The sequence below is a fragment of the Denticeps clupeoides genome, chromosome 7, assembly GCF_900700375.1.
Source record: "Denticeps clupeoides chromosome 7, fDenClu1.1, whole genome shotgun sequence".
Lineage (NCBI taxonomy): Eukaryota > Metazoa > Chordata > Actinopteri > Clupeiformes > Denticipitidae > Denticeps > Denticeps clupeoides.
Window position 1 is genome coordinate 851,976 of NC_041713.1, and position 24,014 is coordinate 875,989.

General features: G+C 55.1%; 3 protein-coding genes across 7 annotated transcripts; 2 read left to right on the plus strand and 1 right to left on the minus strand.

The window, feature by feature from the left end:
* Positions 1-1,352: 1,352 nt before the first annotated feature.
* LOC114793691 (polyubiquitin-like) lies at positions 1,353-2,085 on the minus strand. Its single transcript, XM_028985787.1, has 2 exons — positions 2,017-2,085; positions 1,353-1,951 (listed from the first exon to the last, which is right to left on the minus strand). The coding sequence occupies exon 2, from the start codon at positions 1,942-1,944 to the stop codon at positions 1,471-1,473; it is 474 nt and encodes a 157-aa protein (XP_028841620.1). The 5' UTR covers positions 1,945-1,951; positions 2,017-2,085; the 3' UTR covers positions 1,353-1,470.
* A 3,930-nt stretch (positions 2,086-6,015) lies between these two features.
* Positions 6,016-10,238, plus strand: LOC114793669 (mucolipin-1-like). 2 transcript variants are annotated; one of them, XM_028985765.1, is made up of 13 exons: positions 6,016-6,277; positions 6,363-6,583; positions 6,671-6,838; positions 6,911-7,061; positions 7,155-7,212; positions 7,301-7,397; positions 7,711-7,810; positions 7,889-7,995; positions 8,069-8,218; positions 8,769-8,870; positions 8,954-9,076; positions 9,154-9,360; positions 9,439-10,238. In XM_028985765.1, the coding sequence occupies exons 1-13, from the start codon at positions 6,241-6,243 to the stop codon at positions 9,571-9,573; spliced, it is 1,656 nt and encodes a 551-aa protein (XP_028841598.1). In that variant the 5' UTR covers positions 6,016-6,240; the 3' UTR covers positions 9,574-10,238. The 2 variants fall into 2 exon arrangements, with proteins under 2 accessions (XP_028841598.1, XP_028841597.1); XM_028985764.1 differs by having other exon boundaries at positions 6,019-6,277; positions 9,436-10,238.
* Positions 10,239-11,123: 885 nt separating this feature from the next.
* On the plus strand, positions 11,124-21,931 carry LOC114793650 (protein piccolo-like). 4 transcript variants are annotated; one of them, XM_028985737.1, is made up of 6 exons: positions 11,202-11,270; positions 14,512-14,544; positions 14,670-15,241; positions 15,353-15,455; positions 17,747-17,952; positions 18,031-21,931. In XM_028985737.1, exons 3-6 carry the CDS (start codon positions 14,743-14,745, stop codon positions 21,024-21,026), a joined length of 3,804 nt encoding a protein of 1,267 aa, XP_028841570.1. In that variant the 5' UTR covers positions 11,202-11,270; positions 14,512-14,544; positions 14,670-14,742; the 3' UTR covers positions 21,027-21,931. The 4 variants fall into 4 exon arrangements, with proteins under 4 accessions (XP_028841568.1, XP_028841570.1, XP_028841567.1 ...); XM_028985735.1 differs by lacking the exon at positions 14,512-14,544 and having other exon boundaries at positions 11,124-11,270; XM_028985734.1 differs by lacking the exon at positions 11,202-11,270 and having other exon boundaries at positions 12,742-14,544.
* Positions 21,932-24,014: the final 2,083 nt, after the last annotated feature.

The window sequence follows — 24,014 nt, forward strand, 5'->3', positions numbered from 1 at the left end:
CTGAAGAATTGAATTCCATGTATCATCTGACAGTGATAAGTTTAAATCTTTCTCCCAAGCAGTTTTCATTTTACACAAAGGGGTGTAACTCGAACCCATCAATCCGCCGTAAATAGTGGATATTAGGCCTTTACGCAGCGGGAACAAACAGGAGATTATGTAGGATGTTTACAGCAGGCGCCTCAGGGAAATTTGGTATTAAAGAGCCAATGAAGTGTCTTACTTCATCTGAAAAAGTGAGAATTGGGAAGGTTAAACCTTTCAGAAAGCTGTTCAGACCATGCAAACCTATGGTCAACAAACAGATCCTTGCAAATCTTCATGCCCTTATTGTACCATTCCAGCAAATACATTTAAATACAATAAAGCCGCCAGATCAGCCCTGTCCACAGGCCGCGGTTGAAGCTTCTGTATTCAAATCATCAGGCCTCTCATCACCATCTGCTGGACAAAACCTGCAACTATCTTGAACATTCTGTACTTTTACATTTACAGTATTTACCAGGGAGACTTGTAGTCAGTAGTAACAGGGACAGTCCCCATCTGGAGACACTCAGGGACACAATGGTTGTAAGTGGGGTTTGAACCAGGGACTTGCTGTAAATATGAACTCTGTACAGAGGGTACACGAGCCCACTCCAAATCATTCAGAAATAAAGATGACAAATCAAATTAAGGTGGTGAACATGATCCCCATTTTAATTTGACCCATGTGACCCACACAGCCCATCATGTAAATGACTCGGACCAACATGGACCCTGCTGGCTTTGATGTTTAACGTGGTAAATCTTGTTTATCAGTTTTTACCCTTGAGACCTGAACTGATAATAATTATAATTACATTTACTTTTAGGGTTGAGATTAGAAAAAAAAATGCAAGAATTGATATTTTTTGGTTTTTATGTTTATGGCATATGTTTAAAATGTGTTATATGTTTGTAAGTAGTTTTTAGGATCTTGTATCATTGGTATAAAGTCTCCAGCGGTTTCTTGCTGACTCTCCATTTATCTACAAGAAGAAGTAATGATAGAATCAGTGAGAGTTGGTTCAGCCCCTCACAGGAACATGTTCCTTACATTCTACAAGCAGAACAGAGCCACCTGTCTACCACCCAGATGGGCGTGTTACCTTTTACAGACTTTACACTGTAAGTGTTATGTACAGAGTTCATTTAAATCTACGCAGTTTTACTGTGCTATTATGTAACATTTAAATATGTAGCTGTAATCTAATCAATTATTAATCTGTAACAGTAATCTAATCGATTATTAATCTGTAACGGTAATGTATATGATGCATGCATGGATGCATGGATATGATGCATATATGGATGCAATAAATACAGGCATCGACCGAAAAAGTTGGTTTAATAGAAACAGCAGACTAGCGATAACAAGACACAGATATTAATAATGCAGATAATGTAATACACATCTTATATTCCCACAGTACATGGAATATTGTACGTTCAGCCCCCTCTGAGGCGCAGTTCCAGGAAGATGGTGCTCTCTGGACCAACGTTGTACTGGGACAGCGTCCCTCCGTCCTCCATCTGCCTCCCATTATAAATCAGTCGCTGCTGACTCAGAGGGACCCGCTCCTTGTTGAAGACCTTCTGCTTGAAGGAGCTCACCGTCTCCTCCCGGGTCACGTCGTAGGTGTGAACCTGGCCTTTATCATTCTTCAGGAACACCTGGAAGGGCTGAGCTTGTGTGATCAGCACCATGACCTGGGATCCGTGCTGGAGGCCGTGAGAGACCAGGGTTCTGCTGTCCTGGTCCAGGACGATCCTCTGGCCGTTCTCAGCTGACAGCTTCAGGTCGTTGTGGAGCGGCAGGTTGCAGCGCTGACGGATCTTCTGCTTCAGTTCCCCCACCGTGGTCTCCAGGCCCACCACCAGGGAGAACTTCTCACCAGAAAAGGAAACGATCTGGACCTCCATCTCAGCCCTGAAATAAACCGTTTCGTGTTAAAAAGTCGTTTTTAGAGCGCTTGGACTTTATTTCCCCGGTACCTGTGATGAACGTCGCTTCTCTCGCCGGAAGATGCGGAGCTCCGGACGCAGAGCCGCTTTTATTCAGCCGAGATTCAGATTCGTTTCTCCGGACGCAGAGCCGCTTTTATTCATACCGCCGAGATTCAGATTCGATTCTCCGGGCGCAGAGCCGCTTTTATTCAGCCGAGATTCAGATTCGATTCTCCGGACGCAGAGCCGCTTTTATTCAGCCGAGATTCAGATTCGATTCTCCGGGCGCAGAGCCGCTTTTATTCAGCCGAGATTCAGATTCGATTCTCCGGACGCAGAGCCGCTTTTATTCAGCCGAGATTCAGATTCGATTCTCCGGAATCAGAGCCGCTTTTATTCAGCCGAGATTCAGATTCGATTCTCCGGAATCAGAGCCGCTTTTATTCATACCGCCGAGATTCAGATTCGATTCTCCGGACGCAGAGCTGCTTTTATTCAGCCGAGATTCAGATTCGATTCTCCGGACGCAGCGTCCAGCTTTCGTTTTCTTTTCTCCCCGTCACCGCCATCATTTTTCTTCACTCCGTCACAAAGTCCATTCAAATTCCAGTTTCCCAGTAAACGAAACTCTCCCGACCAAGGGAACATTAAAAGCAGAATTCCTCGTCTGAGAAATGAAAGGTTTCGCTTTAATGTGAGTTGGATGCTGGTTACATTTACAGCATTTATCAGACGCCCTTATCCAGAGCGACTTACAATAAGTATTTACAGGGACAGTCTCCCTGGAGCAACTTAAGGTTAAGTGTCTTGCTCAGGGACACGATGGTAGTAAGTAGGATTCGAACTCGGGTCTTCTGGTTCATAGGCGAGTGTGTTACCCACTAGGCTACTGGATGAAAAGTGAAAGTGAAGATATTTTTGTACCGCAGGTTCTTATCATCCCGCCTGTAATTATGCGTTCATTAAATAATGATGGACTGTAAAGTCACAATCTCCAAATACAAAGACCGGTGTTGCGGGAAATTCAGGCCCCCCCGCGACGCGCTGATTTCAAATCATGACGTCACACTTTATTTACACGTTTTCTCTGCCTTTTTAATGTCTTTATTCATTTACATTTAAGTTATTTGGCAGACACCCGTATCCAGAGTGACTTACAACGCGCTTCCATGTCACCATGGATGAAGAGATAAATTCCGGTTCACCAGGACCCCCAACTATGAATACAATCTTTTTATTCACTCTGTTCTAGTTTCTATACAGAAGTCAGACAAGAAGAAAAGTTACAATTTAATCTAAATATTCTTTAAAAAGGACGGTCTTGAGCTGTCGTTTGAAGCGTCATTGGAGCGCCTTTCATTTTTACAGATACTATTCGAAACGATTGAAGTGTCCGGAGTAGATATGCGCTCGTCTACTTGTAAAAAATATGTCTGTGAAGATTCTCAGTCATCCAGGTGAATTTGTCTGAAAGTTGAGTCGCGGCAAGCGGACTTCCTTTCTTTAACGTAGAGACGTTTCATTCTGCATCCACACAACTTTGTGACTGAGGGAAGTTGGCTTGTGCCCACAAATTTATCCTCCAGGTTGAATAGGCTGGTTACAGCTCGGATCTGAACATCGGGGAAACCAAACAGGTGCTACACAGCAGGATGGTCCAGCGCAGAAGGAGCAACGCCTCAGGGCCAGAATCAGCTGTGTACCTTCACCTCAAGGACAAAGGACACTCATTTTTGGACGAGAATGTGCAAATATTGGACAGAGAAGATAGGTGGTTTGAGAGAGGAGTGAGGGAAGCTTTGCATGTGCAAATCAACAAACCCTCACTCAACAGAGGTGGAGGCCTCAGACACAACCCGTCTCCAACCTACTTAGCTGCCCTTTCATCCACCCCAGGAAAATCCACCTGGTCGGCCACATTTCACCACCCGCTTAATGGGGGTAAGAGGAGCTGCCAGGGCGGGCTGTCACATCTACCCCCGCCTTTGTTCCACGTAACCAGCGTATTCAAGGCAGGACTGAGGTGGAACCAACCTCAGAATGAAACGTCTCATTACGTTTCCTCCTGATGACCTTGCAGTTTTGTAAAGCGCCTCTGCTTGGAAGTGGATGCAATATTATACTGAGTGGACATGAATAATAATTAGGTCCCACTGACTACCATTGTGTCCCTGTCCCTGCCGGATACGGCCGTCTGGTAAATTCTGTCCCTGTCCCTGCCGGATACGGGCGTCTGGTAAATGCTGTCCCTGCCGGATACGGGTGTCTGGTAAATGCTGTCCCTGCCGGATACGGGCGTCTGATAAATGCTGTCCCTGTCCCTGTCGTATACGGTCGTCTGGTAAATGCTGTCCCTGTCGTATACGGGCGTCTGATAAATGCTGTCCCTGTCCCTGCCGGATACGGGCATCTGATAAATGCTGTCCCTGTCCCTGCCGGATACGGCCGTCTGGTAAATGCTGTCCCTGTCGTATACGGGTGTCTGGTAAATGCTGTCCCTGTCGTATATGGACGTCTGGTAAATGCTGTCCCTGTCCCTGCCAGATACGGGCGTCTGGTAAATGCTGTCCCTGTCGTATATGGATGTCTGGTAAATGCTGTCCCTGCCGGATACGGCCGTCTGGTAAATGCTGTCCCTGTCGTATACGGGCGTCTGGTAAATGCTGTCCCTGTCCCTGCCGGATACGGGTGTCTGGTAAATGCTGTCCCTGTCGTATATGGACGTCTGGTAAATGCTGTCCCTGTCCCTGCCAGATACGGGCGTCTGGTAAATGCTGTCCCTGTCCCTGCCGGATACAGGTGTCTGGTAAATGCTGTCCCTGTCGTATATGGGCGTCTGGTAAATGCTGTCCCTGTCCCTGCCGGATACAGGTGTCTGGTAAATGCTGTCCCTGTCGTATACGGGCGTCTGGTAAATGCTGTCCCTGTCCCTGCCGGATACAGGTGTCTGGTAAATGCTGTCCCTGCCAGATACGGGCGTCTGGTAAATGCTGTCCCTGCCGGATACAGGTGTCTGGTAAATGCTGTCCCTGTTGTATACGGGCGTCTGGTAAATGCTGTCCCTGTCCCTGCCAGATACGGGCGTCTGGTAAATGCTGTCCCTGTCGTATACGGGCGTCTGGTAAATGCTGTCCCTGTCCCTGCCGGATACGGGTGTCTGGTAAATGCTGTCCCTGTCCCTGCCGGATACGGGCGTCTGGTAAATGCTGTCCCTGTCCCTGCCGGATACAGGTGTCTGGTAAATGCTGTCCCTGCCAGATACGGGCGTCTGGTAAATGCTGTCCCTGCCGGATACGGGCGTCTGATAAATGCTGTCCCTGCCGGATACGGGCGTCTGGTAAATGCTGTCCCTGTCCCTGCCGGATACGGTCGTCTGATAAATGCTGTCCCTGTCCCTGTCGTATACGGTCGTCTGGTAAATGCTGTCCCTGTCGTATACGGGTGTCTGGTAAATGCTGTCCCTGCCAGATACGGGCGTCTGGTAAATGCTGTCCCTGACGGATACAGGTGTCTGGTAAATGCTGTCCCTGTTGTATACGGGCGTCTGGTAAATGCTGTCCCTGTCCCTGCCAGATACGGGCGTCTGGTAAATGCTGTCCCTGTCGTATACGGGCGTCTGGTAAATGCTGTCCCTGTCCCTGCCGGATACGGGTGTCTGGTAAATGCTGTCCCTGTCCCTGCCGGATACGGGCGTCTGGTAAATGCTGTCCCTGCCGGATACAGGTGTCTAGTAAATGCTGTCCCTGTCGTATACGGGCGTCTGGTAAATGCTGTCCCTGTCCCTGCCGGATACGGGCGTCTGATAAATGCTGTCCCTGTCCCTGCCAGATACGGGCGTCTGGTAAATGCTGTCCCTGTCGTATACGGGCGTCTGGTAAATGCTGTCCCTGTCCCTGCCGGATACGGGTGTCTGGTAAATGCTGTCCCTGTCCCTGCCGGATACGGGCGTCTGGTAAATGCTGTCCCTGCCGGATACAGGTGTCTAGTAAATGCTGTCCCTGTCGTATACGGGCGTCTGGTAAATGCTGTCCCTGTCCCTGCCAGATACGGGCGTCTGGTAAATGCTGTAAATGTGGGTGCAGTTCCAGCCTGGCGGCCGCCAGGTGGCGACATGCTGCGTTCCCTCTCTGCGGCGCCTGCGCGGCCCTGCAGGTGAAGAAGAGCCGCCGCCAGTGTTTACATCCAAACAGCGCCGGGTGGAGAAGCTCCGCCGTCCCTCGCCGGGCCGCTTCGTTACGCGGCGATGCGTGTGACGCGGCGGCTCTGAACGACATGGCGGCACCGGGCGGCGGCCAGGACCGCGGCGCAGGTGACGTCAGGCCGACGCGATGACGTGTGCGGCCGCGGTGCGGCTCCGTGGTGTGTGTAACGTGCGTGTCCGTGTGTTTTCGCAGAGACGGACCGACTCCTGACTTGTGTCGCCGGGTATGGCTCCGGCGACCACGGTGACCTGCAGGGGTCGTTGCTACAGCAACAGCTGCAGCGCGAGGAGGAGGAGCTGCGCCGGAAGCTGAAGTATTTCTTCATGAGTCCGTGCGACAAGTACCACGCCAAGGGCCGCAAGCCGTTCAAGCTGGGCCTGCAGCTGCTGAAGATCCTCATCGTCACCGTGCAGGTAGGACCTGCGGTTCGGCCGCCCGCCGCCTGACCTTTCACCCCATGCGGCCTGACCTTTCACCCCATGCGGCCCTGCGTTCCGCAGCTGGTGCTGTTCGGCCTGAGCAATCAGATGGTGGTGATGTTCAAGGACGAGAACGCGGAGACCTTCCGGCACCTGTTCCTCCGAGGCTACCAGGACGACCCCGACACCCCGCTGGCCCTTCACACCCGGGGCGACGTCTACGGCCAGATCTCGTACGCCGTCGAGCAGGTGTGTACCGCCCCCGGCCGGCCCGCGTCCGCGCCGCGCCTCCACTGATCCGTGCCGATCTCCACGTCGCAGTATCTGGCGCTGGCCGAGATCGCCGTGGGCCGCTACGCGTACGTGCCGGGCGTGGACGGCAACGCCCTGTCCCTCTGCCAGCACTACTACAAGAAGGGCAGCATCGATCCGGTGAACGACACGTTCGACATCGACCCGCGCGTCAGCACCGGTGGAAGCGGCTTTCGTTGCTCTCCTTCTACATTTTCCGTACTTGTTTATCTGTAGAACCGTATTGACGGGTTTCATGTTGTCCTGCTCGTAGACTGCGTGGGGGTAAACCCGGCGCCTTACCATGGGAATTTCACCCTGAAGTTTCACAAGTGAGTCTTGCTCAACTACGGACCGTTAATGATTCCTCACTAATCAGCGCTCTGGAACTGATCAATATTCCTGTTCTTTACTGTTCAGATTGATCAATGTCACCATAGACTTCCAGCTGAAGGCCATCAACCTCCAGACCATCATCAACAACGAGATTCCAGACTGTTACACCTTCAGCATCAAGGTGAGCCTTCAGCCTGACTATTGGTCAGAATTTGTTAGAGTGAAGTGATTGTCACATGTGATACAGCACAGCACACGGTGCACACAGTGAAATTTGTCCTCTGCATTTAACCCATCACCCTGAGTGAGCAGTGGGCGGCCATGACAGGCGCCCGGGGAGCAGTGTGTGGGGACGGTGCTTTGCTCAGTGGCACCTTGGCGGATCGGGATTCGAACCGGCAACCTTCTGATTACGGGGCCGCTTCCTTAACTGCTAGGCCACCACTGCCCCCACGATCGTGGTGATCTTTATCAGGCCTTGTTTGTGCCCACAGATCCTGCTGGACAACCACGCCCACAGCGGCAGGGTGAAGGTCAGCCTCCACAACCAGGCCTCCATCAAAGAGTGTAAAGACCCCAACGTGTCCGGCCATGGTAGGTTCCCCACACCTCCACGAACACACCCGCGCGGCGTTACGTCCCCACGTAACGTCCCCTCGTCTCCCCCCTCAGCGGAGAGCTACGCCCGCGAGGCGTTCGACGTGGCCGTGGCGGTGGTGTGCGTCCTGTCCCTCGCGCTGTGCGGACGCTCCGTCCTCCGAGGGGTCGTGCTGCAACACGTAAGGTGGACGAGCGCGGGCTGAAGTCGGGCCCGGGGCCTTCGCATGAGACCTGGTCTGTTTCTCCGCTCAGGAATATGTGCAGTTCTTCAAACAGCGCCTGGGGCGTGGCGTGTGCTGGGGGGACAGGATGGAGTTCATCAACGGCTGGTACCTCCTGCTCATAGTCAGCGACGTGCTCACCATCATCGGCAGCTTCATCAAGATCGGCATCGAGTCCAAGGTTGTGTGAACGCGCTCTGAATATGTCTTCATTTCACTTCTACTTTAGTCTTTGTGTCACATTTTAGTTTGAATTAGTTGTGTCCAGACTCATTTTAGTCAGAAATATCCCTTTTTTTTTGTCATGTAATTCTATTTAACCCAGTCAGTATAGTACAAGTACCGAGTAGAACAGACAAAAACCCACTTTATACTCAGAACAATTATATTACTCTAGAATACTAATTTACATTTACAGCATTTACCAGACGTCCTTATCCAGAGCGTCTTACAGTCAGTAGTTACAGGGACAGTCCCCCCCTGGGGCAACAATGGAGGTGGTAGTAGCCTAGTGGGTAACACACCCGCCTATGAACCAGAAGACCCAGGTTCAAACCCCACTTACTACCATCGTGTCCCTGAGCAGGACACTTAACCCTGAGTGTCTCCAGGGGGGGACTGTCCCTGTAACTACTGACTGTAAGGCGCTCTGGATAAGGACGCCTGGTAAATGCCGTAAATGTAATGACGTTTTGTGCCAGACTTCATGTGTCTGTGTCTCCTGCGTACAGGACAACTCGTCCTACGACTTGTGTGCGATTCTGCTGGGCAGCTCCACCCTGCTGGTCTGGGTGGGGGTCATCCGGTACCTCAGCTTCTTCCAGAAGTACAACGTGAGCGTCCAAACTCGGAGTCGTTTCGTCCCTTCCCTCCTTTTTTACTTTATCCAGCTGACCTCCGTCTTCCTGTCCCCCAGATCCTGATCGTGACGCTGCGCGCCGCCTTCCCCAACGTCATCCGCTTCTGCTGCTGCGCGGCGGCCATCTACATGGGCTACTGCTTCTGCGGCTGGATCGTCCTCGGCCCGTACCACGTCAAGGTAGGTTCAGATGCGTCTTCCGCCCGTCCCGTCTGTGCGGCTGCGGAGACGAAGCCCGTGCTGTTCCTCCCCGGCAGTTCCGGTCCCTGTCCACCGTGTCGGAGTGTCTCTTCTCGCTGATCAACGGGGACGACATGTTCGTCACCTTCTCCGAGATGGAGCACAGCAGCACCCTGGTGTGGGTCTTCAGCCAGCTGTACCTCTACACCTTCATCTCGCTCTTCATTTACATGGTGCTGTCGCTCTTCATCGCGCTGATCACCGGCGCCTACGACACCATCATGGTAGGACGGGCGGGGCGGGGCGGGGCCGGGCCGGGTTGCATTCCATGTCCCTCATTCGTGTTTCTGTACATGCAGCAGCAAACCCAGGAGACCCAGGTGCACATCACAGACCTGCACACCTTCATAGCCCAGTGCACGGACACGCCCTCCTCCGGAAAGTTCCGCGGCCTGGAGGCCACCAGCTGCTCTCTCTTCTGCTGCTTCGACCAGTGAGGAGTCCTGGACCAGTACCTTCTAATGAGGGGAACGCACAATAATCTCCAGAATAAGAAGAATGAAATGATGACTATGATGATGATGATGATGATGATGATGATTGTTTCCTTTGGACGTCCAGTTGGATGGATGCAGACTCATCTGAGCTGCTCCCACCCTGCTGGTCTCCACCATCAGCTGGTGTCTGGACGCGGGACCTTCTTTCCTCTGTCTGTTAAATTAGTCTTAGACGTGTCTTGAAGGGAAAATCCGGCAAAATCTGCTGGCTGAAGGGAATTAGCACTGAACAAAGTTGTGGTGCATTTTTAACTCAAGTTTACTTGTATTTATTGGGGACTTTTTTTTTTTTTTTAATCTTTTAAATTCAGACTGCACTAGAACTTTTCAAACAAAATGAATACCGAGCTCCAGAAATGTCGTTTTATTTCATAATTAGATGCACAATAAAAGGGACGTGCTTGATTTACCGTATTTATTCACTGTACAGTAGGAACAGGGTCGTGGGTCTGGCTAATTTATTGAAATCGGCCTCGTGGTCTCGTGTATTTCGGGGTTTTTTTGTAACGAACTTCCTGTGTACTTGTGCTTCTTCGTCCTGCATGCTCGTGGTTCTGGATTTGCTGTGTAATGTACGGAGCAGTAAAACGACGTCTCGCCACCGACTGTCTTGTCTCTGGTCGTGTTTACCTTTTGTTGTCTGGTCTGAAGGAGCCGGTGCGCCGCCTCGCCGTCTCCAGCAGAGGGAGCACGGAGCCCTGCTGCTCCGCCCTGTCTGGACCAGACGGAGGGGACCGGTTCCCTGCTGCAGCGGCGTGTGAAAGGGATTGTGTGCTGACACGGTGAAGTGCGGCCATCACCGGACACGTCCAGTCGCTTTCAGCACCGTCATGGTGCTTCCACCGGGCCAGCCACGCCCTGCCATCATAACACCGGGCCAGTGGTGGCACTTTTCTTTTCTCCACCAGGACGGTGCTGGAAGCGACTGGATGTGTCCTGGTGCTTCCACCGGGCCGGACACGCCCTGCCATCATAACACCGGCCCGGTGGAAGCACCAGGACGGTGCTGGAAGCGACTGGACGTGTCTGGTGAACCCCCATCAGTGCCACCCTTCCCTCAGAACCCCAACGTCTCCGCGGGCGGCGGGCCTGCGTCTGTTCGTGGGTTCTTGTACGCGTCCGTTTCCTCTCTGCTGGCGCGGTTGGGCCGGTGCCAGGGCTTTTGTGCGCCGTTGGCCCAGCTGCACCGGCGGCTGGAAGGAAAAACACGACGTGATGGAGGAGAGGGGAACCGAGCGGTGGCTCCGCCGGCCCGCCCCTTCCTGCCGCCCCACTGGAACCAGCTTCCTCCCTTTGTCTGACCTGTTTACCGCACAGAGATGGCCCTCGCCCGCCAGGCCTTCGTCCCCGTCCCCGTCCCCCGCTCCTCATCATCAGCACAGCCGCCCTGCCTCGTCACCCCACGTCCCAGTGATGGAGCAGGGGGGCGGTTATGATAAAGAGGGCGGGTTGGGGGGGGGCTCGCTCTGGACCATGACATCATCCGTCATTTGCATAAACCCGAGGCGCGCCGCCGATTGGCGGATCCGCGGCTTTTCATCCCTTTCAATTCCGGCGTGCGCGCGTTTTCTCCACCTCCTCCTGAAAAGGCGCGTCCCTCCCGTCTTCTTTCTTCCCGACGCCGAGAGGAGAAGCCGGTAAGACCCCGCGCTCCGCCCGCCGCGGTAAACGGCGCCTTTTAACCCGCGCCGGTGTCGCGCCGCTCCGCGCCGCCTCGTCACATCTCCCTACCGCGCCGCCGGGACCCATCCTCCCCGCGTCCCGCGCCTCGTGGTCCGGAGCCCATTGTTCCGGCGCGTCCCGTAAAAACGCCGCCGATTAGAGGCTTGAGGAGGACGGCGCGACCTCCACACCTGCGGGGGGGACAGGGCGTCCTCCAGCCGAATCTCCGGCCGGCCGTTGTTATCATGGCGCGCCGTCAGGACATGTTCCTGCGTGTTCTCCCGGCTCGTTCGTGGCCCAGTTCGGGTGCTTGGGCGCGGTTGGGCCTCCTGTGTGTCGCTGTGCGGTGGCACCGGGCCCGGGGACTCTGGGCATGACTCAGCTCCGGGGTGGCACCGGTGGGATTAGACGGACCCGGCCGTGCCCGGCCAGCAGGCTGCGTCTGATGACGTCTGTCCCTGGGACAACTGGCACGTTGATCGCGCCTGCGCCCACATTTTGGGTTAATGGTGGTTCTGGGTCGTCTGTAAGACCAGGATGTTTGGTTGCTGCTGCCCAGGGCTCCTCTTCCCTGACCGGAGGAATATAATCCTCTTAATGGCAGAAGCTGGTGTTGGTTTCGCCGCTGCCCAGCCCAGATGTCACCTTTTGTCTCCAGGGCAGGACCTGACGTCCCCAGGCGAACCCCACCAGCTGTTTCCGTCCGGGGCTTATCTAATTTACACAGGTGCATGCTGGGTAATGGACGTGGGGTCCTCAGGTTACAACTCGACCCCCCTCGACTCCCGACGCACCTTCGGCTCGTCCCTGGGGAGGGTAGAGGGCAGCGGCGTGGCCGTATGAGCGCTCAGTACCGCTTCGCCTGATTCTGTGGTTGACCGGGGCCGGAGAACGGTTCTCTCGCGGCGACGCCCGGCCTCGTCTAGAACCTGATTAAAGCCGGCCGCTGCGCAGTAGACGGTCCCCTGTTGGCCTGGCACAGAGCGCCATTCTTTCGCGTTTTCGTCCCGACAAAGAGGCCATGGTGCTGAGATGCCTCCGTTCCCTGACGTCCTTGTTGAGGAACGCGCCGCGTCCTCCTCTCCTGGCTCCGCCCCCCTCCTCCGCCATCAGGATTCTGCTTTCTCGGCACAGCGGTTTGTTTGTGCGCGGCCGGGTATCTTTGACCTTTCGGGTGCTTGGGGCATGTGGCAGTCGTGCCGCTTGTTGGCGCGATGGAGGCCGCAGCGGAGCCCGCCGCTCCCCAGCATCCACACCGTCTCCCCGGCGTCCAACCCCCACCCCGGCCAACCCTCCCCCAGTGCACGCTGGCTGATCTCGGTCTGCCGCGCCGCATAATGGGCTCAGTCAGAGCCGCCGGGGGTCTTTGTGTGGCTGCTTTGTGCCTTTCGTGCTGCCAGTGAAGAGGCCAAGCGCTGAAGGGCGCCGCCTCCGTCCCCGCGCCGTCCCCAACCGCGCTGGGGGTGGGGATCTCATGTGGGGGTTCCGTTAGGACGCCTCTACTTCCTCGCGTTCTCGCTGTTTAGACCAGGCTTTTATTACCGGTAGTCTTCCCACAGACGCAGATGCCGAGAAATGTACCCCACCCAAGGTCCTCCTTGTTTCCGGGCCCTCGCGGCTGGGGGGTCACCTGTTGGTAAACTTGCGTCACCTACGTTCGTACCGCCATGGGACGCGTCGCTCTGAGCAAGTTTGCCGACCCGTTGCCCTCCCGGGCTCGATGCCTTGAACAACCGGCACGTAGCTGGCATTCCTGCCACGCCCTGTCGCGCCCGAGTCCCCCCACGGCCCTCAGTCGTTTGTTCCACATCCATCAGCCCGAGACGACGGGGCCGCCGAGGCTCATGGGAAGGGTGTTGTAGCGGGGGCCATGTTGCGTTTACTCGGTAAGCCCCGGTTGGGGATTGGTTTACTATAACGGGATGAAGTCCGGGATTATCCCGATGGTGCGTGTACTCTGGCACCTTCACCGGAGCTGCTCAGCTCGCCCTCTGTAACTACGGTCAGTATTTCCCGCTTCTTTTTCACAAGTCGCTCTAAAATAACCACCGGGAGTCTGTGGAACGTCTGCGGGGTCGGCGGAGTTCAGCAGACGCGGTCGTGCACCTGCATGCTGCGTCCGCCCCGTTGGCGGAGACGGTTGACTGGGAGCCGCTAGCTGGGTTCTGTAGGGACCGGGACGGTTTGGCCCCGCCGGCGCCTGCGTGGCGAACGTTTACAGGACAGAGTGGGGTTTGTGTGAAGATGGAGGACGTAAGAAGACACCCCATCACTGCTGCTCTGTCGTCCCTCCCCCGTTCCCTCGACCGCTGGACTCGCTCAGCTGCTCCGGCCATCTGCGCGAAGCCCAACAGAGGACCAGGGAGGACGAGGGACGGGAGGAAACGGGAACAGTCGTGCGTTTTGTGGAGCTGGGGCAGCTGAGGGGGTGTTTTCCCATGCTCCTCTGGGCCGGGCCACTTCCTGTGGGGGACTGGGTGCCGTCTCTCTTCTGGATGCGGCGGTTTTTGAGGAGGGAAAATATGTTTGTGTTTCGTCTGGATTCCGTCTCGGGTTTTATCGATCGATTGCCATATCACGTTTACAGTTACGGCATTTACCAGACACCCGTATCCAGAGCGACTTACAATACGTAGTTACGGGGACAGTCCCCCCTGGAGACACTCGGGGTTAAGTGTCCTGCTCAGGGACACGATGGTAGTAAGTGGGGTTTGAACCTGGGTCTTCTGGTTCGTGGGCGAGTGTGGTACCTGCTAGGCTATGACCACCCTGTAGTTACAGGGACAGTCCCCCCCTGGAGACACTCAGGGTTAAGTGTCCTGCTCAGGGACACGATGGTAGTAAGTGGGGTTTGAACCTGGGTCTTCTGGTTCGTGGGCGAGTGTGGTACCCGCTAGGCTATGACCAACCTGTAGTTACGGGGACGGTCCCCCCTGGACACACTCAGGGACACGATGGTAGTAAGTGGGGTTTGAACCTGGGTCTTCTGGTTCGTGGGTCGAGTGTGGTACCTGCTAGGCTATGACCACCCTGTAGTTACAGGGACAGTCCCCCCCTGGAGACACTCAGGGTTAAGTGTCCTGCTCAGGGACAAGATGGAAGTAAGTGGGGTTTGAACCTGGGTCGCTGTATCGATCGCTCACTGTTTTGTCATCTCTGTTTATCCTGATTCGTGGGATTTTGTTCCTGGTTCTGCTCCTTTTCATTTTCTTCTAGTTCCTGCCGAGCGGTTTTCATGGCGCCGGCGTGGTGAGCGTAATCCTTTATCTGATTCCTCCCCGGAGTTTATCTGCTTATGAAACGGCGCGGGATTCTTGTCCCGTCCTGCCGGCATTATTGTTTGACCTGGACGGTTCTCCTTGTCTCGTGTGCAGATCAGTGGCTGCCAGGCTGCGGTCGACTCCGCCGAACGTTCTTGCCGAGACGAGCTTCCAGGACTGAGGAGGGATGAAACCGGACGGAGTTGCCACGGCGGCGCTCGATGCGGATCCGGCGCTCGAGGTTGCGCCAGCGGGGGACACTGTGGACCAGCCGTCCTCGGCCTCCCAAACGGCAGAGGCGGGACACGCAGAACCAAAACCTGCCGCGGCACCAGCCGCCAAGACCGGAGACTCCGCCGGCAAGACGAAGGCCCCCGCCAAGTCCAAGCCTGCCGGGACCACGGCAGCGAAGACGCCTGGCCCCGCCTCGCGCCCCGCCCCCGGCCTCAACCGCGCAGTGAACGGGGTGCCGAAGCCGCAGACGAATGGGGTGACCAAGAAGGCCGCCGGCAGCACGCCTGACAGGAAGAACACGCCCACCGGCGCGCCCGCTAAGAAGGCCGGGACCGCCTCCCGGACCCCCACCAAGCCCGCAGAACGCGGAACTCCTGCCGCCAACAACGGAGCGAAGGCCGGCGCGGCGCCGCCGCTCAGGAAGGCACCGCCCGCCAAGCCGAAACCTGCAGGTGGAGCGTTTTTATTACGCCGCGTTTATTAACGCTCGGTGTGTTCTGCCGTGTTACGTTATTTATGTTTTTTTTTTTATATAATTAACCTATATATTATTTTCCCATAAGCCCCAGCGTCTAAGCCTCCCTCTGCAGCTGCTACCAGGCCCGGTGCTGCCGCCGCCGCCAGTTCACCCAAAGCTGATAAGCCGGCCGTGTCCAAGTCCAGCAGGTAGGTCAGTTCTGGACATGGAGCTCTAAACGCCCTGTCCTCAGGGGGGGTCCACGGTAGCCGCGGCGTCCACGGGGGGGTCCCATCCCGGTGGGGGGGTCAGCACGACGGTGTTTTGCGTGTCTGGTCGGAAGACGAACGGCGTCTCCACCAGGACTCGTCTCCTTAAGTAGGACAACAGCTGAGCTTTTTACGCGGCAGAGTTTTGCCCGGAGATTCTGCGGCGCGTAAGCGGGCCGTGTTTTTGGGGTTGTTCTCAGCACCTGAGTCACACGACGCCGCGCTGCAGCCGATAACGCGCTGGACCATGGAGCGCTTTGTGACGAGGCTGAAGGAGCTCTTTGTTCCCCGCGAGATGACTGCGGATGTCCTGAGGTGTTCGGGTGCGGTAAGAGGCTCTGACGGTGTGGCTGGATTACGAGACGTAATCTCCTGACCCCGTAGCCCACCGCCGCGTCCAGGCTCTGGACGCATCAGAAGTTGCCACCTCCTCTTATAACCGGTGCGTGAGACCACTGCGGCGGTGGGCGTGGCCGGCCATGAGTCAGTTTCCTGCTCCATGCACTCCCAGATTTCCGTAACGCAGCTGAGTGTGTGTGTGTGTGTGTGTGTGTGTGTGTGTGTGTGTGTGTGTTGATGCTGCTGAGTAGAAAATCATTTTTTTTATTGGCTATTAATTGTCGTGATTTGATTGGCAGGGCAGGGTGTGGTCAGGCCTGTTGCAGCAGCAGGCTGTACATCTTCTCCGCTGTGGGCGTGGCCATGTTTTATGGGCGGCACTGCGGTGAAATGGCTGATTGCCGGGACCCTGTGGACCGCCACCGCTCCGTCGTGTCGAGTCATGGCGCGTCAGGTCACGTGCCGGTGGTGGAAATAAACGGAGCCCGGCGCGGCGAGTTAATTCCTCTAATCCCACCGGCGGTGGTCCCTTCAAAAACACAACTTCAATTATTCACCGCTCATTAACTTTTACAGGCGTCGCCGCCGCTGGCATTCAGATCTGAATATTAAATCTGTTTTAATCACAGCAGAAACGGCAGAATAAAACCGGCCTGTTTGCTCGCAGCTTTTGTCACATTTTGCTTCTATTTGCGTCAGATCGGGATGAAAGACCCCCATTCAGCTCCGTTTAAATATCGTTCGAGTTCAGACGTTGCTGAGCTCGTGGGGGCGGGGCTTCTGCATGTCGTTGCGTTGATCTGATAAAGATCTCGTTGTCTACAGCTGACCCGTCTTCTCTTTCGTCGTCCGCCATTGTCCATGCTGAGAGGCTTCAGGGCTGCAGTCTTGTTGGTGGAACAACAACAACAACAACATAACTGTCAATCATCCACGATGTTGCTGCAGAAATCACATCAAAATATCTAATGTCCTGATTTCATGACCGGGAGATCCTGACTGGAAAAGGACATGATCTAATGGAGCAGAACCTGATTTAAAATGCTGATGCTAGAGCAGCACTGCAAGGCCGTAAAACATTTAACCCTCGAACCCGGTGACGATGTAGCCAAATCAGACCAAATCTCGAAAAAATACATGATGTTGCTGCAGAAATCACATCAACATATCCAATGTCATGATTTCATGACCGTGAGATCCTGACTGGACGAGCAAATATCATTTTTATAAGGGAACACTAGAAAACACAAAGCATCATGACGATCTCTCAGGTTGAAATGGGCATGAGGAAGCGGCCCCGTAATCAGGAGGTTGCCGGTTCGAATCCCGGCCAGCCAAGGTGCCACCGAGCAAAGCACCGTCCCCACACACTGCTCCCCGGGCGCCTGTCATGGCCGCCCACTGCTCACTCAGGGTGATGGGTTAAATGCAGAGGACACATTTCACTGTGTGCACCGTGTGCTGTGCCGCTTCCCATTTGAATGGTTTTTCAATCATCTTCCAAAATGACTGCCGCTCTGATCTCTCAGGCTTCCCCGCCTGTCGTCTTGGATTATCCATCTTCCTCCCATGCAGGAGATGAAGAGCAGTGCGGTCACAGGATTTTTCCTTTTACCGTCTGCAGCCTCCTGCTGTTCATTATTCATCCAATTTACCTTTAATTGCTTCTTCTTATTGTTTAATTGTCTAAAATATAATAGATTATTGATTCCACCGTGACCACATGAAGTTGCACCGTCCTGTATTAAAAATGGCTTAAATGGTCCCGGTGGTGATGCGAGAAGATGTTTTATTCAGAGCCGTACGGTGGAGCCCCGGCTGCGTGTTCTATCACCGGCAGCGTGTCAGGACCACGCCGCGTTGACCTCCTTCTTCCAAACCTTCTTTTGTAGGCCGGCAAGTTCGCGGCCCGCCAGTGCCACAGCCAGGCCGGCCACGCTCTCCACAACCAAGACTCCAGCGTCCACCGCAAAGCCAGCCGCCAGCACGACTAAGGCACCGGCGGCTAAACCAGCCACGCCTAGAAGCGTCTCCGCGGTTCCCTCTACTGGCCGCGCCCCGCCACAACCCTCTAAAGCGGCTACCCCGGTTAAGAAAGGTATGAAGGGTCACGGCTGGGGATCAGATTGGGTTTGTTGATGCCGGTTTATTAATACGTTTGCGCTTCTGTTTGTAGATGTCGGCAAGCCAAGTACGCCCGTGACCAAAAAACCTACGGCGTCCCCCGCGGCCCGTCCCTCTCCGGTCAAGACCAGCAAACCCGACACCCCCAAATCCACCCCCACTGCAAAGGCAGACCCCAGTATCAAAAAAACCGCGCCCGGCGCCAAGGGGGCGGACGCCAAACTCGGCAAGGCCAAGACCGTCCCATCAAAAGACCCCGGTGCAGGTCCGAAGAGCAACAAGGCGAGCAGTCCCAAGAAAGCCGTGGGGAGCAGCACGCCGATGCCGGTGAAGCGGGGTCCCAAGCCGACGCAGCCGAAGGAGGGGGAGGTACACGACGCTGCTGCCGCCGCCGCTGCTGCCGCCACGGTTGTTGCTGCAGCTGCAGTGGAGACAATGGTGGCCTCAGAGCCACAGCTTGTAGAAGCTCTGGGTGCAGAGGAGGAGACGATGGCAGTTCAGGAAGAAGGACACGCGACCTCCACGCATGGGGCCAGCGTGGTCCACGAACAGGACACTTCCGCGCTCCTCCTGGACGCCATGGAAACGGCGGCTCCCACACTGCACACTTCAGAACCTCAAATGGAGGCCACTGCACCCCAGCTGGTGGCAGAGCTCAACCTGGCCCACCTCGACCTACCTGTGAGCTCAGAGTCTCCTTTGGGGACTACGGTGATGTCACCTCCATCCTCCCCAACTGGGCCCACATGCACGTCCATGGACCCTCAGTTGGACCTGGCTGATCCGTGGGGCCAAAGCCATTCAACATCACTCGCCGAGGGGGCTCTTCCCCAGGACAAACACCAGGAGGACACGGTCCCATCGTCTACTGGCGGGGAACCGGGTGAAGTACAAGATGCTGAGCCCAGCTTGCTTGGTAGAACATCTGTAGATCCCCACACAGCAGCTGAAAAAGAGGAAGAGGTAGAGAAGGCAGACCAGGAAATCAATGAAGATGACGAGGGAGACGAAGAGGACGCTCAGGAGCAGAGGCATGAACCTCCACTTATGGAGGACCTCCTGACCGACTCTTCATCTTTCACCATCTCCGGTTGGCATAGGCAACATGCAGAAGAAAAGGTCACCAGCCAGCAAATGGTGATGGTACCAGAGGATCACAGCCCGTTAGAAAGTTCCCAGAATGACAGAGACGACTTCGACGTTGAACAATTGCCCAAAGGTTCTCCATGCACTAAAACATTTTCAAATGAGGACGATGACGACGAAGATGAGGACATAGTGGTGGACTTTAATATTGACTCAGCAGAGAACGTGGCTGATTTTAATGTGGCCTCAAAACAGGCTGATCTACACAATGTCCTGAAAGAAGAAGAACAGGAGACAATTCCAGCAGCCTTTGATGTGGTTGTTTGTAAAGAACCTGTCCATTACCAGGTCCACCAGGAGGAGGAAGAGGAGGACCGAGTAGATACAATGAGCTTGGAACACCACAAAGTTTATCATGAAGAGGAAGAGGAGGGCGGAGTGAGTGACAAGAACGTGGGCTTTCAGTTAGTCAGTGAGACCAGAGACGAGAGACAGGAGAGCGAGGAGGACCAATTGGCTGATATGAATCTGGGCTTAAAGCAGGTTGATGAATTCTGTCAGGAGGGAGACCAGGTGGCCCACGTCAGCGTGAGCTTCGAGCATGTTGACGTCCATAAAGCCTGTCGGGAAGACTATGAGGAGGAGGACTACGTAGAGAATGAAATGGGCACCGTACCGTACCATGAAGTCTATCAGGAGGAGCAGGAGGACACCGTAGCCGGTGTGAAGTTGGGCTCAGAGTACGCTGCTCAACACGTGGTGCGTCCGGAGGAGGAGGAGGAAGACCGAGTGGTGGACATGGATGTGTGCTCAGAGCGTGTAGAGCACCACAAAGTCTACCAGGAGGAGGAGGAGGAGGAGGACGAAGACGTGGAGATGGCGAGTGAGGGGGTGACAGAAAGCGGGCTGGAGAGCTGCGGAAACGTTGACGAGGACGACTTTACAGAGGACGTCCGTTTGGACAACATGAACCGCACGACTCCGCAGCCCTCCATCCCTCCCACCATGGCGTGGGGCCAATCGAATCCATTCTGCGACACCTGGGCTCCGCCTCCCACCTCCCACTTCCCCTCAGACTTCCCGAGCACAGATCCCCAATCATCTCCTGCTCCGGAGCTGGAACCCCGCCCTGCAACTCCACCAGAGGTCCCCGCCGAACCCGCTCCGGTCGCCGCGGGCGACAGCGAGAGCAGCACTCCGGAGGAACCGCGGGACTACGACAGCAGCTCCGGCGTGGAGTCTCCTTCCGACAAGCGGCAGACGCCCGTGCCGACCGCCCAGCCCGACCTGGAGCAGGACCTGGGAATCCACCTGGAGAGGGGGGACGGCGAGGACGAGGAAGCCGAGACGCTCCCCGCAGACGACGTCCTCGGAGGGCCACCGACTGCTCCCACCTCAGCCCCTTCTTCTCCTTCTACATCTGGGGACGAGGCCAGTGACACCGAGGGCGAGATGCAGATCAATGACCCGGACACCCCTGTGGACGGCCTCGCGGCTTTAACCGAGGACGAGGCGGCGGAGATGCACGCCGGGGACGTGGAGGAGGACGGCGGCGGCACACCGCAGTCGGCCAACTCTGTGGCCTCCTACGGCTTCGACTGCACCACGTCCAACTCCAACGCCCACTCCACCGCGGAGAGCTGCGGAAAGAGTCCCGGCATCTTCTCCCTGGAGAACGAAGACCAGCTGACCGAGGAAGCCAAGGACCCGTCCCTCATCAAGGAGTTGACCGCGCCCGCGGCCACCGCCCTGGACCTTCTGGCCCTCGGACAGCCGCAGGAGGAGAAGTCCGGGCTGGTGGAGCATCAGTACATGCTGTGCGGGAAGTCGGGGGCCGACCCTCCCCCCGGAGGAGGAAGACGAGGAGATGGAGGAAGAGCAGGCCGCCGGCCGCCCGTCCTCGCCGCGCTCGGAAGGAGGACCCGACGTCCAGCCTCCGTACTACTCCACCATATGCGATAAAACTGATAACTTTGTGGCAGGTAACGTATAAGCCCCGCCTCTGGAATGCACCTTGTCCCCGCCCCCGCCACGCCCTTCTCTCCCCGTTGGTTTTTATCTCGTGGAGGTAGAGTGAGTAGGAATGATGGAGGGCACGCGATAGAAGACGTGTCCTCCTTTATAATGCGGTTATATATGGCCTAAACGTCTGAATGTACAGTAGCTATGATCTCGTTTTTCTATTAGACTTTTTATCCACGCACACCGTTCTTCTGCATCTGCAAGTGACTGAGATGGACTACCAACCTTCCTGTTTTGTATTTATCCCACTGTTTTTACCAGAAAAATGGGCGTTTCTTTCCTTGTACCTGTTTTTGCTTTTGATTTTGTTTCGTTTCGTAGTCCTCCAACCTCCTGTCTGTTCACATGCCATTTCTCCTGCGCCAGAAGTAGCTTTTATTCTCCACGCTTTTCTATGTGCTAGTTCCTGTTTTTAGGAGGGAATAAAGGTTCCATGCAAACAGTTTCTTTTTACCGAAGGAAAGATTGTGAAGGATTTAGGGGAGACATTTTTATTGTGGCCTATTAAACCGAATATAACACCCACATGGAGCCTGATCATAATGACGATTGAGGTCGTGTACGTGTTTTGAGGTATTTTTGGTTCAGAATGGTTCCGTGTGTTTTCTTAATTTATATCTCGACGACTGAAAGAAAACCATTTAAAATTGTTCAAATGTCTCTCTTTGAATTTGTAAATGCTGCTGTGAGATTTTTAGTGGTCCATGTTTCAGCAAAAAAAAATGCATGTTCAACTAACACAAAACCTGTAATACTTTCAATGGGTTCTAATATAGGTAATGCTAATAAATTAATGGTTCACACTAACACGATTTTCAAAGTTCCATTAAACGTCATTGCAAGGCTACGTGTTCCCGTTTCTTATTTCTTTCCCTCCTTTTTTGAAATAAATGGTGTTCGGTTTTGATGGAATTTTGAGGAAATGGCGCCCCGTCCTACTGTCCTGCAGCATGCTCTGTGTGTCCTGAGAATTACAGCGAGGACGTCCCCACCTCCGTCTCTTCCCATGGTGTTCATCCTACCAGTAGAATTCCTGGGTTTCCATGATCCATCCCTGTCGTGCCACGCTGGAAAACCGCGGCCTTGCCACAGGAAGATGAGTTCTTCTGTTGCATGCGCTAGTTTCACCGTCGCCGTGGGGACCAGGGCGGATGTGTGGAACTCTGCAAGGTCCAATCATCAACCTGAATTAGATCCTGTTCTTCTCGCTGCAGGACGTCTGTCTGTCTTTTGATTTTGTTTGTCCCCCTTTGACCTCCATGGGTTCTGTGACCTTGCATCCCTCCCTGCTGGTCCATCTCTGTTGCATTTCTTCTTGGTGTCCCAAGTTATCTTGACTGTCTCACAGGTGCTGGACGGCAGGACCGGCCACCAACTGACCTTCAGGAGGTCAACCACAACTCGTACCTGGTCCCTGGGAGGAGTGGCCAGCGGCAGCCGGTCCCTGCCGGCCACGCCCAGCTAGCAGGCGCGCAGCAGCTGCAGCTCCGTCGGCTGGAGCAGCACCAGCTGCAGCTGCGGCAGCTCCTGCAGCGGCAGGAGCAGGAGAGGCGGAGGCGTCTGGAGGAGGAGCTGCAGCGGCGGCTGGAGCGGCAGCGGCGGGAGCTCCTCCAGCTGCAGGAGCACCGGCGCCAGCCGGCGGTGCCACCGTCACCGGCCGCCGGCCTCTGCACCATCTACGAGGCCATGGAGACCGGCGAAGAGGAGGCTGATGACGAAGGCCACGGGACGTCCCCGCGCGTCTTTCATACCGAGCTGCCGCTGCGCATGGCCGACGGCAACCGGCGACGCCCCCCGCAAGACCTGGACTGGAGCCGGAAGCTGGACATGGTCCACCAGCTCATCAGCCAGACCTTGCTGCTGTCCGGGGACGCCTGTCCCCCCCTGCTGCTGCTGCCCGGCCAGGGCGGGGGGACGCTCAGCCCCCTGGAGACCAGCCTCTGGCCCGACCTGCTGCCGCCCCTCGGCTCCCCCTCGGCCACCGTCACCTCTGTCAGCAGCTACTCCCCGGAGGGCCCGGGCAGCTGTCCCCGGGGAGACTGGACCGTGGTGGAGCTGGAGACGCAGCACTGACCCCACGGTAACAGGTCAAAGTTCAACATTCAGCAACGTTCATGTCCTCAACCACGTCCAGATAACTAAATAGTTCACGCTCAACCAGGTAAGATCTCGGATTTCTCGCCATCACCGCGCTTCCTGCACAGAACAGCGGATGACTGATGGGGTCGGGGGTGAAGCGTCCCCCGTCCCTCTGATGGACACGCTGTGCTTGCTGTAAACATTCTGTCCTGGTCTCCGCCTGTTTGTCACCGGGGAGCAGCTGGAGGTCGGTGCGGTGACCCCGCATTCCAGGGCCGTTACCTCATTTCCTGGCTTCTGTCTGTCTGAATGGGTTTCCGAGGAGACCGGTGATGTCATGGTGGTCCGAGTGGAGGAGACATTAATGCTGCATGAGAAGTAACCGAGCTGGCGGGAGGGTCCGGTCTTATGAACTCTGATGATTAGCATTTTATTAAACATTATTCATGAGTTTAAATGTAACAAATACTTACATTTTTCCTCCTGAACGATTTGCTTTTCAGAAGCAAAAATAAAAAAGCCACTGCTGCCACCTGCTGGTGGAGCTTTGCTACAGACCCCAGAACCAACAGTCTATTTTATTACTAATATTAATAAAAATGATAAGAATTAACATGTTATACCTTCAAACCATGTAACGTTGTAAAAATATACAGTAGAGGCCAAAAGTTTGTACACCTTCTCATTCAACGTGTGTTCTTTATTTTCATGACTATTTACGTTGGTAGATTCTCACTGAAGGCATCAAAACTATGAATGAACACATGTGGAGTTCTGTACTGTACAAAAAGTGGAGACCTGACCTCCACAGTCACCGGACCTGAACCCAATCCAGATGGTTTGGGGTGA